Source organism: Aedes aegypti, chromosome 3 (assembly GCF_002204515.2).
Source record: "Aedes aegypti strain LVP_AGWG chromosome 3, AaegL5.0 Primary Assembly, whole genome shotgun sequence".
Classification (NCBI taxonomy): domain Eukaryota; kingdom Metazoa; phylum Arthropoda; class Insecta; order Diptera; family Culicidae; genus Aedes; species Aedes aegypti.
Genome location: NC_035109.1, coordinates 368,782,265 through 368,797,115, shown reverse-complemented (window position 1 = coordinate 368,797,115; position 14,851 = coordinate 368,782,265). Strand labels below are relative to the sequence as shown.

The following is a 14,851-nucleotide window of genomic DNA, read 5'->3' as shown; positions in this document are numbered from 1 at the left end:
CTTGATGTTAAAACATTCAAAAAGATTAAAATTTTTTTAAGTTATCCAAATTTTGCATATGGCCAAATAGGGAACCACTATGGCCATAACTGGTACACTTTCCCTAGTAGATGTTGAATAAGGTTGAATGAACAGAGCTATATCATTCAACCTCCCGGTAGCTTGAATCTGGTGGGTTTGACTATCTGCCAGAATGGAACTGTTGGTGGTCTCGGTGAATTCAGCAAATAACGGGAAAATATTTGCCTCTCCGGTGAATCCCTGGTTAGCCGGTTCCTGCGAAGGGAAACAACGAGTGATTTTAACATAAATATTATTTTTCTCCAGCACATTGCGATTATGCTTACTTCTTGGGTTTGCTCTTCGCGTTTACACTGATGCTCTCCGATTTCCACCGACGTGACCTGATCAACTGCACTGGTAGCCGTCGTATCACCTGCCGATGGTATTATTACGGAACTCGCCGCAATTGGTCCCGAGTTGCTATTGGAAGAGGCTTGGTTGGCCGCATCGCTGCTGGTGCTCGTTCCTGCTGAGGTTTTGTTAGACCCAAGGGAAGTTCCGTCGTAAACAACATTCCCCGTAAGGCGCAAACGGTAGCCCGGTTGCAGCTTGGCTACTAAATCGTTGATTTTTGATTCCTGTAAAAAACATGATTTGTGTGGGTTCCAACGATGTGCGGATTTGATCCGCCGTAATCGTCAACAAATCTGTCAAATCAACTCCACACTCTGCACAAAACGTAAAACACATATTATTATAAAGTTTCAACTTAATTTCTTGTCGTTCTTACCATCAAATATTTCCAATAAATGGCCCGCAATATTTAATTCACTTAGCAATGGACCGATGCACGAGTTCACTAATCTGACGTTTGAGCGGTGCCGTGTTATTTACGTGACTATGGCAACGAGTGAATTCGGCACCGCTCAAACGTCAAATTAGTGAACTCGTGCATTGATCCATTCTTGCAGTTGTTTTTCTATCGACGCCATCTTGACACAATTGACCGATGCACGAGTTCACTATTTGACGTTTGAGCGGTGCCGTGTTATTTATGTGGCTATGGTAACAAGTGAATTCGGCACCGCTCTAACGTCAAATTCGTGAACTCGTGCATCGGATCCATAAGAACATAATGGACCAATGCATGAGTTCATTCTTTGACGTTTGAGCGGTGCCAAATTCACCCGTTCCCATGGTCACGTAAATAACATGGCACCGCTCGAACGTCAAAGAATGAACTCATGCATTGATCCATAATGAACGCAACATTCATCTGTCAAAATGAACCTGGCTGAGTACGTGATTTTCACGTCAGGGTGATTGACCGATGCACGAGTTCACGATTTGACGTTTGAGCGGTGCCGTGTTATTTACGTGACCATGGCAACGAGTGAATTCGGCACCGCTCAAACGTCAAATTAGTGAACTCGTGCATTGATCCATTCTTGCAGTTGTTTTTCTATCGACGCCATCTTGACACAATGGACCTTTGCACGAGTTCACTAATTTGACGTTTGAGCGGTGCCATATTCACTAGTTACCATGGTCACGTAGATAACACGGCACCGCTCAAACGTCAACCAGTGAACTCGTGCATTGGTCCATTGACCGATGCACGAGTTCACTATTTGACGTTTGAGCGGTGCCGTGTTATTTATGTGGCTATGGTAACAAGTGAATTCGGCACCGCTCTAACGTCAAATTCGTGAACTCGTGCATTGATCCATTCTTGCAGTTGTTTTTCTATCGACGCCATCTTGACACAATTGACCGATGCACGAGTTCACTATCTGACGTTTGAGGGGTGCCGTGTTATTTACGTGACCATGGCAACGAGTGAATTCGGCACCGCTCAAACGTCAAATTAGTGAACTCGTGCATAGGTCCATAGGGAACGACAGTAAGAACGATAGGCAGTCCATTTGATGTTGACCTGTGTGTCGATGATTGTTACGTTTGACAGATGAATTTTTTAAAAATGAATCTTTCCAGGTTCTACGTGATTTTTCACGTAGCCTTGACGTGTGGATTTTTTTGATTGTAACAATGTCAGCAACAGGGGCATATTGAGGAGGGAGGGCGAAATTCAATCCCTTGTTGAGAAGATCATTTTCGACCATAGACTGGGAACACAAAGAGCATCAGAAAAGCTTCCCATCTGAATGCTTGGAAATCAATGTTCATCGCCACTGCAGAACAACCACTGATGAATGATGACGATGCTCCAATAACTTCGCCACTTTTCCACTGACTTCGAAATATTTCAATTTATTCCACTTGACGAGACGAAATATTCGTTGATGCTTTCTCTTGCTGACGTGTACTACAGAAGGTACGAAGCTGTGTTGATTTCTTCGTGTAATCAGTTTGGCATCGTCCTGTAGATGGGCAACATCGAGCCCGAAACCGTCCGACAAAAAAGGTAAATTTTAAATCCTTTTTATGTTTGTAAGAACAATAAGTGTTGTGTCCAGCCTCGCGTTGTGCATTGTGAGCGTTTAAAGGGTTCCCAGGTCCTCTTATACGAATTCGTCGACTTCTACCTGGTTCCCAAGCGAATTGAAAACTTATAATGATGTTGTTATCTCATCGTTTCTGATAACTCATATCATAATATTTCGATCGAGTCAACAACAATTAGCTAAAACATGGTGATAAAATCATGAAATATGTGATATTAACGTATCAGTCGATAAATTCCAAATTCTTCTGTCATTCAAATGTATGCAAATCACGATTCATTTAAAAACCTTTGCACAAATGATAGGAGCACTGTTGAATACGGGTGTTTCTAAAAAAAATAGAATTTTCCTGCGATCAATGTGCTCATATACTGTCGGCATTCAACTCCTGAAGCCTGGTAGCAAAGCTCAAAGCTTTGATCCAACCTTTCCCCAGTAGAGAAGTTAGGCAAAATACAGAACGCATGCGACGGCAATCTACCTATCCATTTCATCATTGTGAATGGCCTTCTACAGACTATCTTTACCTTATGGCCCCAGCCAAAGGACCATAACCGGACGAAGTCTGGAAGATATTTTAAATTCAAGAAACCTCAAGCAGTTTAATTGGAATTCAAAATTTCGCTGAATCACCTCAATCAGGGGTGGGAAATGTACTGTAGCAAACATTTACCACCTCGACATCCACATTTTTCTATACGACCATCAAAATCCAAAGCAAACCATGACCGTTCAAAACAAAAAAAATGTCACGGCTCTTCAAAACTGTAATCTTCTTCTTCCCAAAGTTTTTTCAAACCCGAATGCGAAAGCACAGTGGTGACACGATTTTTCCGGTTTTCGGGGTTTTGCATTTTTGCTCGATAAAGGCAGCATGAAATTGAACTTGTTTATATGTATCGCAACGGAATGATTGTGCTCTTGCTATTAGCGCTAATAGATTTCAATTAGCGAAATATTAGCGATTGAATTATTTAACATTTTTTTCAATCATTCACCTCGAGATGGCTGCCCGAAAACGATCAAAGTGGAGAGACAAAAACATTCAAGCAGTGTGTGAACCGTTGGCAGCGCAACGCCTGATGGTATTGATGCTGCTGCTGCTTTGTGTTTTGGTTGACTGGCAGAATCGATGAACTGTGATAAATAGTGGTCACAGTTCCCAAGCCTGACCTCAATCACGAAAGTGGAGGAAACCGAAAGACCGCAGCCGAAGCAAGAAGCGTTCGAGTTGGCGGAAGTTCCGTGGCGTCACCGGCCATCGATAAGCTACGCGGTAGGGAGAACTACACGAAGTGGGCTTTTGCGATGCGGATGATTCTCTTCCGAGAAGGATGTTGGGAAGCCGTGAGTGTCGAAACGGCCAAAGCTCAAGCGTTAGTTTCGGAGCAGAGGGCGTTGGCAACCATCTGTTTGAGCCTGGAGGCGTCATGATCGAGCGAGCAATGAAAGGACTCTTTATAGCAAGCAGGGATCCAGAAGAGGCAAAACTATGCTGGCGATAGCGAAGAGTGACGAGAAAACGTGTTTTAACTTTAGGAAGCCTGGTCATTTTACTGCCAAGTGCCCGGAGAAGTAACAGCAATCTAAGATGAACAATCACAACGGTCTTTGTTCCATTTTTGCCATGGGAGACGTGAACGCTGGTGAAGTCGAAAAAGGAGGTTTGTACAGTGTCAACCGTCCGGAGAGATCGTTCTTGGCAGGTGGAATTGGTCTCTGGCATCGAAGTCTTGGCCATCTATATGAAGGCGGTCTGAAGTAGATTGCAAAAGGAGTCGATTTTTTCAAGATGGATCGTTGGCTGGTTGTGCTGCCTGTCTTGAAGGCAAACTAGCTAGGTGTCCGTTCCTAAGTAGTGCGTCCAGATCGGAGGAATAGTTGGAATTGGTTCATTCCGACCTTTTCGGATCAGTGGAGGCTTCGTCGCTAGGTAGAAATCACTTTTTTATGACGTTCTTGGATGATGCGAGCAAGCGTGTAACGGTGTATTTCTTGAAGAACAAGAGTCAAGCTCTCGAAGCATTCAAGGCAAACGCGGAGAGACAAACGAGTAGGATGCTGTAAATCTTGCGTACAAACAATGGGAAAGAGTACGTGAATGCAGATTTGAGTTGGAGCATGACAGTATCAAGTATTAAACAACGTGTCCTTATACGCCTGAGCAAAACGGGGCAGCAGAGTGGTGAACCGATGTCCTACAAAAGCACTGGGAGACAAAACGACGAAAAAAGCAAGAAGCCGAATCTGGAGCGTCTCAAAATCTTTGGTTCGAGCGTGACAACGCTAGTAGAAAAGGAAGAAGTTCGCCCCAAATCCGAAAAAGGTATTTGCGTCGGCTATTGCGAGGATATGAAGGGTTATCGAGTATATGATCTAGTGAATTACTGATTCAACGTCAGTCGAGATGTCGTGGTACTGCAAAAAGGTGTAGCCCACCATGTTTCAGAACAACGAGCGGAAAAGGTGGAGTCCATGGAGCTTTGTTGAAACGAGTAACTTCCCGTCCCTAAAATCGATCAACTGATCGGAACCGTAGTGTCGGATGCAGCCCAGCCTGTCAGTGTTATCGATCAACCGATTGGTAATCAGCCGGAAGGGTTTGTTGCGTCGAACGGAAAAGTCTGCAAGTTGAAGAAGGCCCTCTACGGCCTTTAGCAGTCCAGTCGCGGTTGGAACGCGCGGCTGGATGCGGTGTTGCAGGACTTTGGATTAAAGCGATCGAGCGTAGATCCTTCTTTACACTGGTCGATGCGTGGGAACAAAATGATGTTTGTGACCATCTACGTCGACGATCTCCTGATTTCCACGGACGACCAGATTCCGAAGAATAAGGTGAAGGCTCATTTCTCGCTTAGTTTATGATCTCTCCCTAAAAGCCATTGGTAACCGAGCGCGTAGCTCGTTGTTTTTGGGCAAAAGAGGGGACAAAGATTCAAAATGAAGGACCAAGGAAAAGCAACATTATCTCGGCATCCGGATCGCTAGGAATCGTGAAGATAGGAAGCTATGGTTGGACCAGCAAGCCTACATCGAATACATCATCGATCGTTTCTCGCGTTATTTATGATCTAGCCCCAAAATCCATTGGTAATCAACTGAGCACACGAAGAATTCACACTTTATTTAACAATACTATGATCCTCCTCTATTTTCCAGTGGCGATAGTTTCTACGGTGGTCCATTCATTTGCTTAAACACATTTCGCTACACACTTGGTTACTGTGAGGTTTTGGTATGGCCGATGCCCACCCGATAGCAACAACACTTGCGGATCCGAGCATCAAGTTGGATCGATCGATGCGGCCAAAGACGAAATCTGAAACGGAAAAAAATGAAGTCAGTTCCGTGGAAGCAGTGGGGTGCTCGTCTTTTGCAGCTCAAGTCACTCGGTCGGATATCGCGTTTGCCGACAACGTTGTGAGCCAGTACAGTGTCAACCCTGGTCGTCCTCACTGAGAAGCGGTAAAGAGGATAATCTCGTGGAACGTCAAGAAGCAACTAATCTTAAGAGTAATCTCTAGAGATATTTTTGGAGAAATTATTGGTTGAAGTCGTGGATAACTGAACGACAATTCTGGAGGAAATTCCAAGAAATTGATCAACGCATACGCATGTCTGATAAACATATTGCTTTAGTTGTTGAGAATGACTTAAACGGAAATCTTAGACCAAAATCGAAATCAATAAATAAATCACTAGATGAACTTTAGGATATTATTGAAATACTTGTGAATCTTTGGAGGAATACCGGAAGAAATTCATGGTGAAGTCTCTAGAGTAATTTCTGAGCTTATTCTGAGAAAATAAAATCCAAGAAGAATTTGTCAAAAAGGAAATAATTTTTGCCACTCAACAGAAAAAAATACCACATTTCTTAAAAAATTGGCTTGATTTTTTGGCTCTCATTTATTTATCTATTTGGTTTTACATCAATTAGTTTGATGAAACCTCGCCAACAACAGCTTAGACTGACTACATATATCAATGATTGCTATTCCGTGATTGACCGAAGTCAGTGAAAATGCACAAAGAATCAACTAGAAGATCGGCTGGGATTGGCCATAATCTTCTTCAGTGTGCATAATTCAGTGCCTCTATTTATACATGCTCAATAACGGCGCCGGCTACGTCCTTGCAGTCAGGTGGGATTGGGGGAAGGAATGTTAGTGTGTAACCTTTGCTATTTGGAGACCGTGTTTGCCTCTGCATCTCCACAAAGGTTACTGGGAGGGATGTTTGTTAATGGGGAGGATCGTTGGGTAAAAGGATTCACTTTGATAAGCGATTAGACCATGATAAATAATTATTTGTGAGATATAAACATGCTTATATGTAAATATAATATTTTCATTTGATACTAGTGGTCCCGGCAAACTTCGTCTTGCCATCAAGTAGGCTGTAGAAAAACGTCATGAAACGATCCGTACAAAATGAGAGTTCCGTTCACTCTGGATTTTTTCGACTTTTCTGTTCAATACCCTGTGATTTTTATATACACAAACACGTCGGAACACTTTAGGATCATAACTATAGAAGTATTTTCAAAATCCGATAGCTCGTTCTCAAGCCATTTCGTGACATACAAACACCACTCCATTTTTATTTATATAGAAGATAGATAGATAAACAATATCTATGTAGAGAAAAATTATGCCGACACTTGAGGTGATGAACCTTTCAAAGTTTGTTGAATAAAGTGAACCTTTTGCAAGTCTACACTTGTAGTGACGAACCATTCAATTTTTTTTATAATTACAAAAATAAAGGTAAAAAGAAAAAGGTGTTTTGAAAAAAAAATAGACATAAATAATTTATGAATAAGAGTTTATGTCGACACTCACAGTGACGAACCTTTCAAAGTTTGTTGAAAAATCATATTTACGTCTCACCGTTGTAACGATTAAAGGTGCAGTCATACATATTTTATAGATTAGAAATAGTAGCATGAAACGAGCTCACCAATTGATCCGTCATCCTTGAGCAGCAACAATCCACTTTCAGCTTCACTTGTTTGCTCGGTGTCGATGCAGAAAATGACGAATTGGCAACCCTGTACACCGGGAAGGTGGGGGCAAACGTCAGTGATGTCAGACATCATCGTTGACAGCTGTCAATAGAGATGATCATTTCCGCCGAACACATTGTCCAGTCAGGTTGAACAGCAGAGAAGTCTTGATTTGCAGTGCACATCGTGGTAGTAGCTCTTAAAGTGAAATTTATTGAATTTGTACCTAAGTTTTATCTGAAGGTAGTGAATTTATTTTTCTAATAGTGGTTTCAACTAATTTATGAATTTTTAGTGGAATTGGAGTGAATTAGCCCCAGGAATAACCCGAGTTGTGACTCTCGGTAATCCTCCAGAAATCGAGGTTAGTTCAGGTTAGGGTTAGACTAAGAACTTGTTAAAATAACCGATGATTCGCATCCTAGGATAGTGGTCCGATTCGTCTGTTGTCCGTGTACCTGGAAAAGAGTAAAATCTGAAAAGAAACCTGAAAAGAAAAGTAAGAAAATAATAATTAGTGGTAAAACTATTGCTAACTAGAACAAATTTAGGTGCTGCAGCAATCGACACTGAAAATCGATCAGTGGGGTGAGCGAGCTAAAGCCCACCAAATTGTAAGAAACTGGAGTCTGCTTATTTAGAATGATTGTACTTACCATTTATGTATCAATTACAGTTGAAGCTAACACAATACAACACAGTTCGCTATCAAAACGGAACGCTTTTCCTTCGCACCCCTCCTCTTGACACTCGGCCATATGAAAGCATTCAGAGAAAATAGGCGCGCGACCCGAGAGGGAAAACAACTGACGACTGGTCGGGCTTTCTTGACGCACTGCCCAGGAGCAAGCGTCAAGGTCGAAGGATCAAACACAACTCGATAAAACCTCGCCAACAACGTTTTGCCAATTTACTCGGTTCATGGCCGCTTCTCTCCATCCTCGACTGCGACCCACGCACTCCAGGTCCTGGTGCACCCGGTCAATCCACCTAGCTCGCTGAGCCCCACGCCTTCTTGTTCCGACCGGATTCGTAGCGAACGCAATCTTTACAGGGTTTGTTGTCCGGCATTCTTGCAACATGCCCAGCGTATCCTTCTAGCTTTAGCTACCTTCACGATACTAGGTTCGCCGTAGAGTTGAGCGAGCTCGTGGTTCATCCTTCACCGCCACACGCCGTTTTCCTGCACGCCGCCGAAGTTCGTCTTTAGCACTCGGCGTTCGAAAACCCCAATATCCCGCCTTCGCGTTTAAGGCGGGTGAACAAATCTGCCACCGTTTCAAATTTTCTCCCAATAATATCCATGTCGTCCGCGAAGCAAACAAATTGTCCGGATCTCGTGAAAATCGTGCCTCGACTGTTAAATTCGGCTCTCGGCATGACACCTTCAAGCGCAATATTGAACAACAGGCACGAAAGTCCATCGCCCTGTCGTAGTCCCCGCCGAGGCTCGAACGAACTGGAGTGTTTGCCCGGAATCTTCACGCAGTTTTGTAAACCGTCCATCGTTGCTCTGATCAATCTTGTGAGCTTCCCGGGAAAGCTGTTTTCGTCCATGATTTTCCATAGCTCTACGCGGTCGATACTATCGTATGCCGCCTTGAAATCGATGAACAGATGGTGCGTAGGGACCTGGTACTCACGGCATTTCTGGAGGATTTGCCGCACGGAAAAGATCTGGTCCGTTGTCGAGCGACCGTTAATGAAACCTGCTTGATAACTTCCCACGAACTCGTTTGCTATAGGTGATAGACGACCGAAGAGAATCTGGGATAGCACTTTGTAGGCGGCGTTTAGGATGGTGATTGCACGATAATTTTCACACTCCAGTTCGTTGTCCTTTTTGTAGATACGGCATATAACGCCTTGCTTCCACTCCTGTAGCTGTTCTGTTTCCCAGATTCTGACTATCAGCCGATGCAGACAAGCGGCCAACCTGTCCGGGCCCATCTTGATGAGTTCGACTATAATTTTTGCCAACGGCTTTGTTGTTCTTGAGCTGTTGAATGACATCCTTAACTTCCTCCATCGTGGGAGCTGGTTGATTTCCGCTGTCCGCTGTGCTGACGTAGCCATCGTTTTCGCTATCCTGACCTTCTGTGCCTGTGTTCTCTGCGCCATTCAGGTGTTCATCGTAGTGCTGTTTCCACCTCTCGATCACCTCGTGTCCGTCCGTCAAGATGCTCCCATCCTTATCCCGGCACGAAGCCTTTGCGAAATGTTTTGAGCTTCTGATAGAACTTCCACGTTTTTCGAGAACGGTATACAAATCCATCTCTTGACATCCCACCTTTTCCAGGCGGCGCTTTTTGTCCCGCAATAGGCGGATTTGCTGTTTCCGTTTCAGTCTGTATCGTTCCACGCTTTGCCGCGTACCATGCTGCAGCATTGCAGCCCGCGCTGCATTCTTTTCCTCTAAAACCTCCTGGCACTCCTCGTCGAACCAATCGTTTCTTGAGCTCCAATATATGGAAGCCAATGCTTTCGGCAGTGTCGTTAATGGCTGCTTTCACTGTCCTCCAGCAGTCCTCAAGAGGGGTCTTATCAAGCTCGCCCTCATCCGGCAACGCTGCCTGAAGATGGTGCGCTTGGGGACATCCGGTTGTTTCAGCCGCTCGAGATTGTACCGGGGCCGGCGTCGGTACCGTACATCATTGATGACGAATAGTTTTGGGCGCAGTTTCACCATCACCAGGTAGTGGTCGGAGTCAATGTTAGCGCCACGATAGGTTCTGACGTCGGTTATGTCGGAGAAGTGGAAGTGCCGTCCATCGATCAAAACATGGTCGATTTGCGATTCTGTCTGCTGAAGTAATCTCCAGGTGTACCGATACGGGAGGCTGTGCTGAAAATAGGTGCTACGGATGGCTATGTTCTTGGAGGCGGCAAAAACTATCAGTCGTAGGCCGTTCTCGTTCGTCAGCCGATGAGCGCTGAACTTTCCAATCGTCGTCGGTCTGAACTCCTCCTCCTGGCCAACCTGAGCGTTCAAATCTCCTATGATGATCTTGACGTCGTGGCTTGGGCAGCGGTCGTACTCGCGTTCGAGCAGCGCGTAAAATGCGTCCTTGTCATCATCAGTGCTTTCGGAGTGCGGGCTATGCACGTTGATTATGCTGAAGTTAAAGAATCGGCCTTTGATTCTTAACTTGCACATTCTTTCGTTGATCGGCCACCACCCGATCACGCGCCTTTACATATCATCCATCACTATAAAAGCTGTTCCCAGCTCACGTGTGTTGCCGCAGCTCTGGTAGATGGATTACCTCTAAACGTTCGCACCATCGAACCTGTCCAGCACACCTCCTGCAGCGCTACGATGCCGAAACCGCGGATCTTCAGTACATCGGAGAGTATGCGTGTGCTTCTGATGAAATTGAGAGATTTGCAGTTCCACGTACCGAGTTTCCAATCGCTAGTCCACTTCCGTCGCTGTGGTCTTTGCCGATTGTTCCAGTCCGTATTATCTCGTTGACGTTCCTGTGCTGATGTGTTTTTACGGTTGGCTTGCAGGGCCTGACACCAACCCCCTAGATTTCCGGAGGACCACTCCCCTGAAATGTTCGGAGGACCATAGTGCGCAGTTTAGCTTAGAATCCTTCTCTGTCACTCGGACAATGATCAGCCGCCCCTGACATGGGGAACAGACGCTGTTGTGAGCCGCTCCTAACATGGAGTACAGACGCTCCAGGTTTGCAAAAGCGGGGGTTGGTTACCCGATCTTCCCCAAAGTCAGTACCACGAGGAGGTAGGGATAGGAGTTGCTGGGCAAAAGACAATTTTTTTTTTTAATATTTTTTTTTTCCTTTTTATTTATTTTATTAAGCTGAATTCGCCATTAGGCATCACGCCAGCTGAGTACAGTTTGATATCTGAACACTTGAACAGTACCTGAATACACACTACTACTACTATGATGGTTTATTTTTGGATCTGACCGCGACGTTGATGCTTCTTTACCTCTGCACGCAGGTAGAGTGAAGATCACGCATAGATGTTGTTTGCGTTTGTTGCCTGTCAGTCCATCAGGAGGGAACGATGAGAAGTTGTCCATTTTCATTGCCATTGGTCTGGTTGCCGGTGATCAGGATCATTAAGAGCAGATGCTCTAGAAGAGGGGCAAGGTGCCAAGTCGTTTTCATGCAGCTTGACGAAAAGTTGTGTTGGGGGGGCTGGGAATCAAACCCATGATCATCCGCATATGAAGCGAACGTGCAGCCAACTACGCCACGTCGACTCCCAAGCAAGAGACTAAGGACTACACAAAGGGGTCTATTCTATTCCTGCAGGTACGCGAGGTAGCAATGGTACGTCATGCCCAGCCATTTATAAACCTCGAATCCTTTTAAATCTTCCCTAAATTTTGTTCTAATAAATTTCTTATCTGTCTTTGCAGATTGGCAGAAAGAGTGCCTCTCGCTGCCGGCCATCGTCGAGCGAAAGAATCTGATCTACGCCCTTCCGACGAGCGGTGGTAAAACCCTGGTCGCCGAAATTATCATGTTCCGGGAGGTACTGCTCCGGAATCGCAGCGTAATGTTCATCGTCCCGTACGTGTCGTTGGCCCAGGAAAAGCTAGCCGCCCTGTCGCCCTTTGCCGTGGCCACGCAGTTCCTCGTGGAGGAATACAGCGGTGGCAAGGGAATGATTCCACCCCGGAAACGCCGAAGGAAGCAGTCCATCTTCGTGTGCACTATCGAGAAGGCACTGGTCTTGCTGGATAGTCTGATCGAGGCCGATCGGGCGAACGAAATAGGATTGATTTGCATAGATGAGTTGCACATGATCGGTGAACCCAATCGTGGGGTCAACCTGGAAGTGCTGATCACCAAAGTGCAAGCCATCCAGGCCGGGATTCAGATCATCGGGATGAGTGCCACGATCGGAAATCTGGCGGAGATAGCCAAGTTCATGTCGGCGGACATTTTCAGCCAGGACTTCCGGCCGGTGGAGTTGAAAGAGTTTGTGAAATGTGGTAGCGATATGTTGGAGATCAAGCACGGCGCTCGGACTTTGGAGGAAGCATTCGTTAACAAGCGAACGGTTAATTACAAATATTCCGACACGGATACCCGAATCGATCCGGACCATATAATTGGCCTAGTAATGGAAACTATCCCGAATGATCCCTGCCTGATCTTTTGTCCTACGAAACGTCGATGTGAACAGCTATGTTCGTTTCTGATTGAGCACTTGCCGGATCGAGTGGCGGACTATCGTGCCCCAGAGCGGAAAACATTGATCGACCTTCTCGAAAATGACGGATCGACGGCTACTTTGTTGCCAGCGGCCTTCCGATTAGGCATTGCCTACCACCATTCCGGACTGACCTTCGACGAACGAAAACTCATTGAGGATGCTTTCCGGGCGAAAGTGCTCTCGCTCATCATTTGCACTTCCACCCTGGCTGCCGGAGTTAATCTACCGGCCAAACGGGTGATCATACGATCGCCATACATTGCCACCGAGTTCCTGACCCTAAGTCGGTACAAACAAATGGTTGGTCGAGCTGGTCGGGCCGGATTCGGCAATGAAGGCGGCGAAAGCATTCTGATCTGTGCCCAAAAAGACATCGCCTTGGTTTGCAACCTTCTTTGCTCTCCGATGGACGAAGCGAACTCCTCACTTCATGCGGATAACTTCATACATCTTAAGAACCTAATACTCAGTGCAATCGGTTTAGGCATCTGTTCCACTCGGAACGACGTCCTAAAGTTTGTCGCCAAAACCCTGCTGGCCATCCAGACTGAGCGATTGGGAGTAAACCTCCGGAGTGTCACGGATGCCGCGATCACCGCCTTGTACAAAGAAAATGCCATCAAGGCCAAAAGCGACGGTTGTTTGCGAAATCCGGCGAACATGACGGTACAGTTCGATGCGACCGATCAGACCCAGTACGATTTTGAACCAGGAGGCAACGGTTTCCGTGAGCTGGAAGTTCGCCGAGGGCTGGAAGGTTCTTCGCAAGACGGTAAACTGGTGAAGATTGTGAAGAAGAACTCCAGGTTGGAGGTCAATCTACTGGGGAAGGCTTCCATTCGGGCTGGATTCCACATGGAACGAGCAACGCGGGCTTACGATGAATTGAAACGAGTCGGCGAACGACTCTATGTCAATGATGAACTGCACCTGCTGTGGGTCATCGTAATGGAGGACGGCGGTGAAATTCGACCGAAGGAAGACGATTTCATTTCATTCGTAAGTTCTTCATACCTAGGTAGTACAGAGTTTGAAAACCAATTGCCATATTGGAAAAACCCAATCCATCACGCAGAATAATATTGTAGGGTTGAATCTAAGAACGCGATTATTAGAACCAACAATTCTTGTTTGAATTGAATCAATCCATCTGTTAGTTTGTTTCTAATTCGGCATATTTTTGAAACAACAAAATTCTGTGTCGAATGAAATATTGATGCTCGATTTTTTTTTCAACAAATGACAATTGTTGTTTCAACAATATCATTTTGTTGAATAAACATTTTTTTATTGTTGCCATTTTGTATTTAAGAAATAATCAGAAAGTTAGAGGCGAAAAAATTTTGCTTAAAGTTGAAAAATAAGTGTCGATGGGATATTCGGGTAGCTGGAATAACTTTGGTGAGTATACATTTTCCGTCGTAGTTTAATTTAAATACAATATTATTTTAGTAATCATATGACAAAATGCTGACAAAAATGATTTTACTATTCATGATAGTTATGGCGGTGTGAATGCGAAAAGAAGGAATGCTATAGGTAATTAAAAACAAACGATGAGATTGCAAGACAAGTTATTTATTTTAAAAATTTTATTTTTTTTAGAATTTCCTAAATTTGTCGGTCGGTTTAGCAGTGGCGATGATACCGGACTATATCATGTTACACCTATTAATTCGAAACACTAATTCAATGTTGAAATATAATCTGTAAAGCTACTTGCGCATTGAATTAGTAGGAATGTTAATAAAAAATGATATTTAAATCAATGTAATGCTTTGGTAATATCAATTAACAGAATTGTAGAAACAACAATATTATTGTTTTTTGTTTCAATGCACATTCTTTGTTACTTCAATAAGGGGTGTTTTTAGAATCAACAAATATTTTTTTTGTTTCAATTGCATTTCTTTTTGTTTTTGACAGCTGGCTATTTTGAGACATTTTTAGAAACAACAATTTATTTTGTAGGAATAAATAGAAGTTATCATTGAGTCAACAAAAATTGCCGATAAGCCGTGAGTCAACAATAAAATTTGTTGAATCTATATAGATTTCGTTCGAATTTACAATATATTTCTCTGCGTGATTCTTTATCTTTGCCGAATATCTTGTGTCTGTACTTCCACGTCTAGAGATTAAAGTTTCCAAAAAACATTATTTTTTACGACCTCCC

The 14,851-nt window shown here is 44.3% G+C and overlaps 1 protein-coding gene and 1 long non-coding RNA gene across 3 annotated transcripts in view; one reads left to right on the top strand and one right to left on the bottom strand.

Annotated features, from left to right (window-relative positions):
• LOC5575094 (helicase POLQ-like) overlaps positions 1 to 14,851 on the top strand; it is a 44,226-nt gene that overhangs the window by 17,096 nt on the left and 12,279 nt on the right. For both annotated transcript variants that reach the window (XM_001661768.2, XM_021850281.1), the window contains exon 3: positions 11,873 to 13,674. In XM_001661768.2, the coding sequence (XP_001661818.2) occupies positions 11,873 to 13,674 (1,802 nt within the window). The remainder of the gene's footprint in view (positions 1 to 11,872; positions 13,675 to 14,851) is intronic.
• Positions 114 to 843, bottom strand: LOC110677994. Its single transcript, XR_002501370.1, has 3 exons — positions 794 to 843; positions 348 to 731; positions 114 to 276 (listed from the first exon to the last, which is right to left on the bottom strand). It is a non-coding gene; the product is annotated as an uncharacterized LOC110677994 (long non-coding RNA).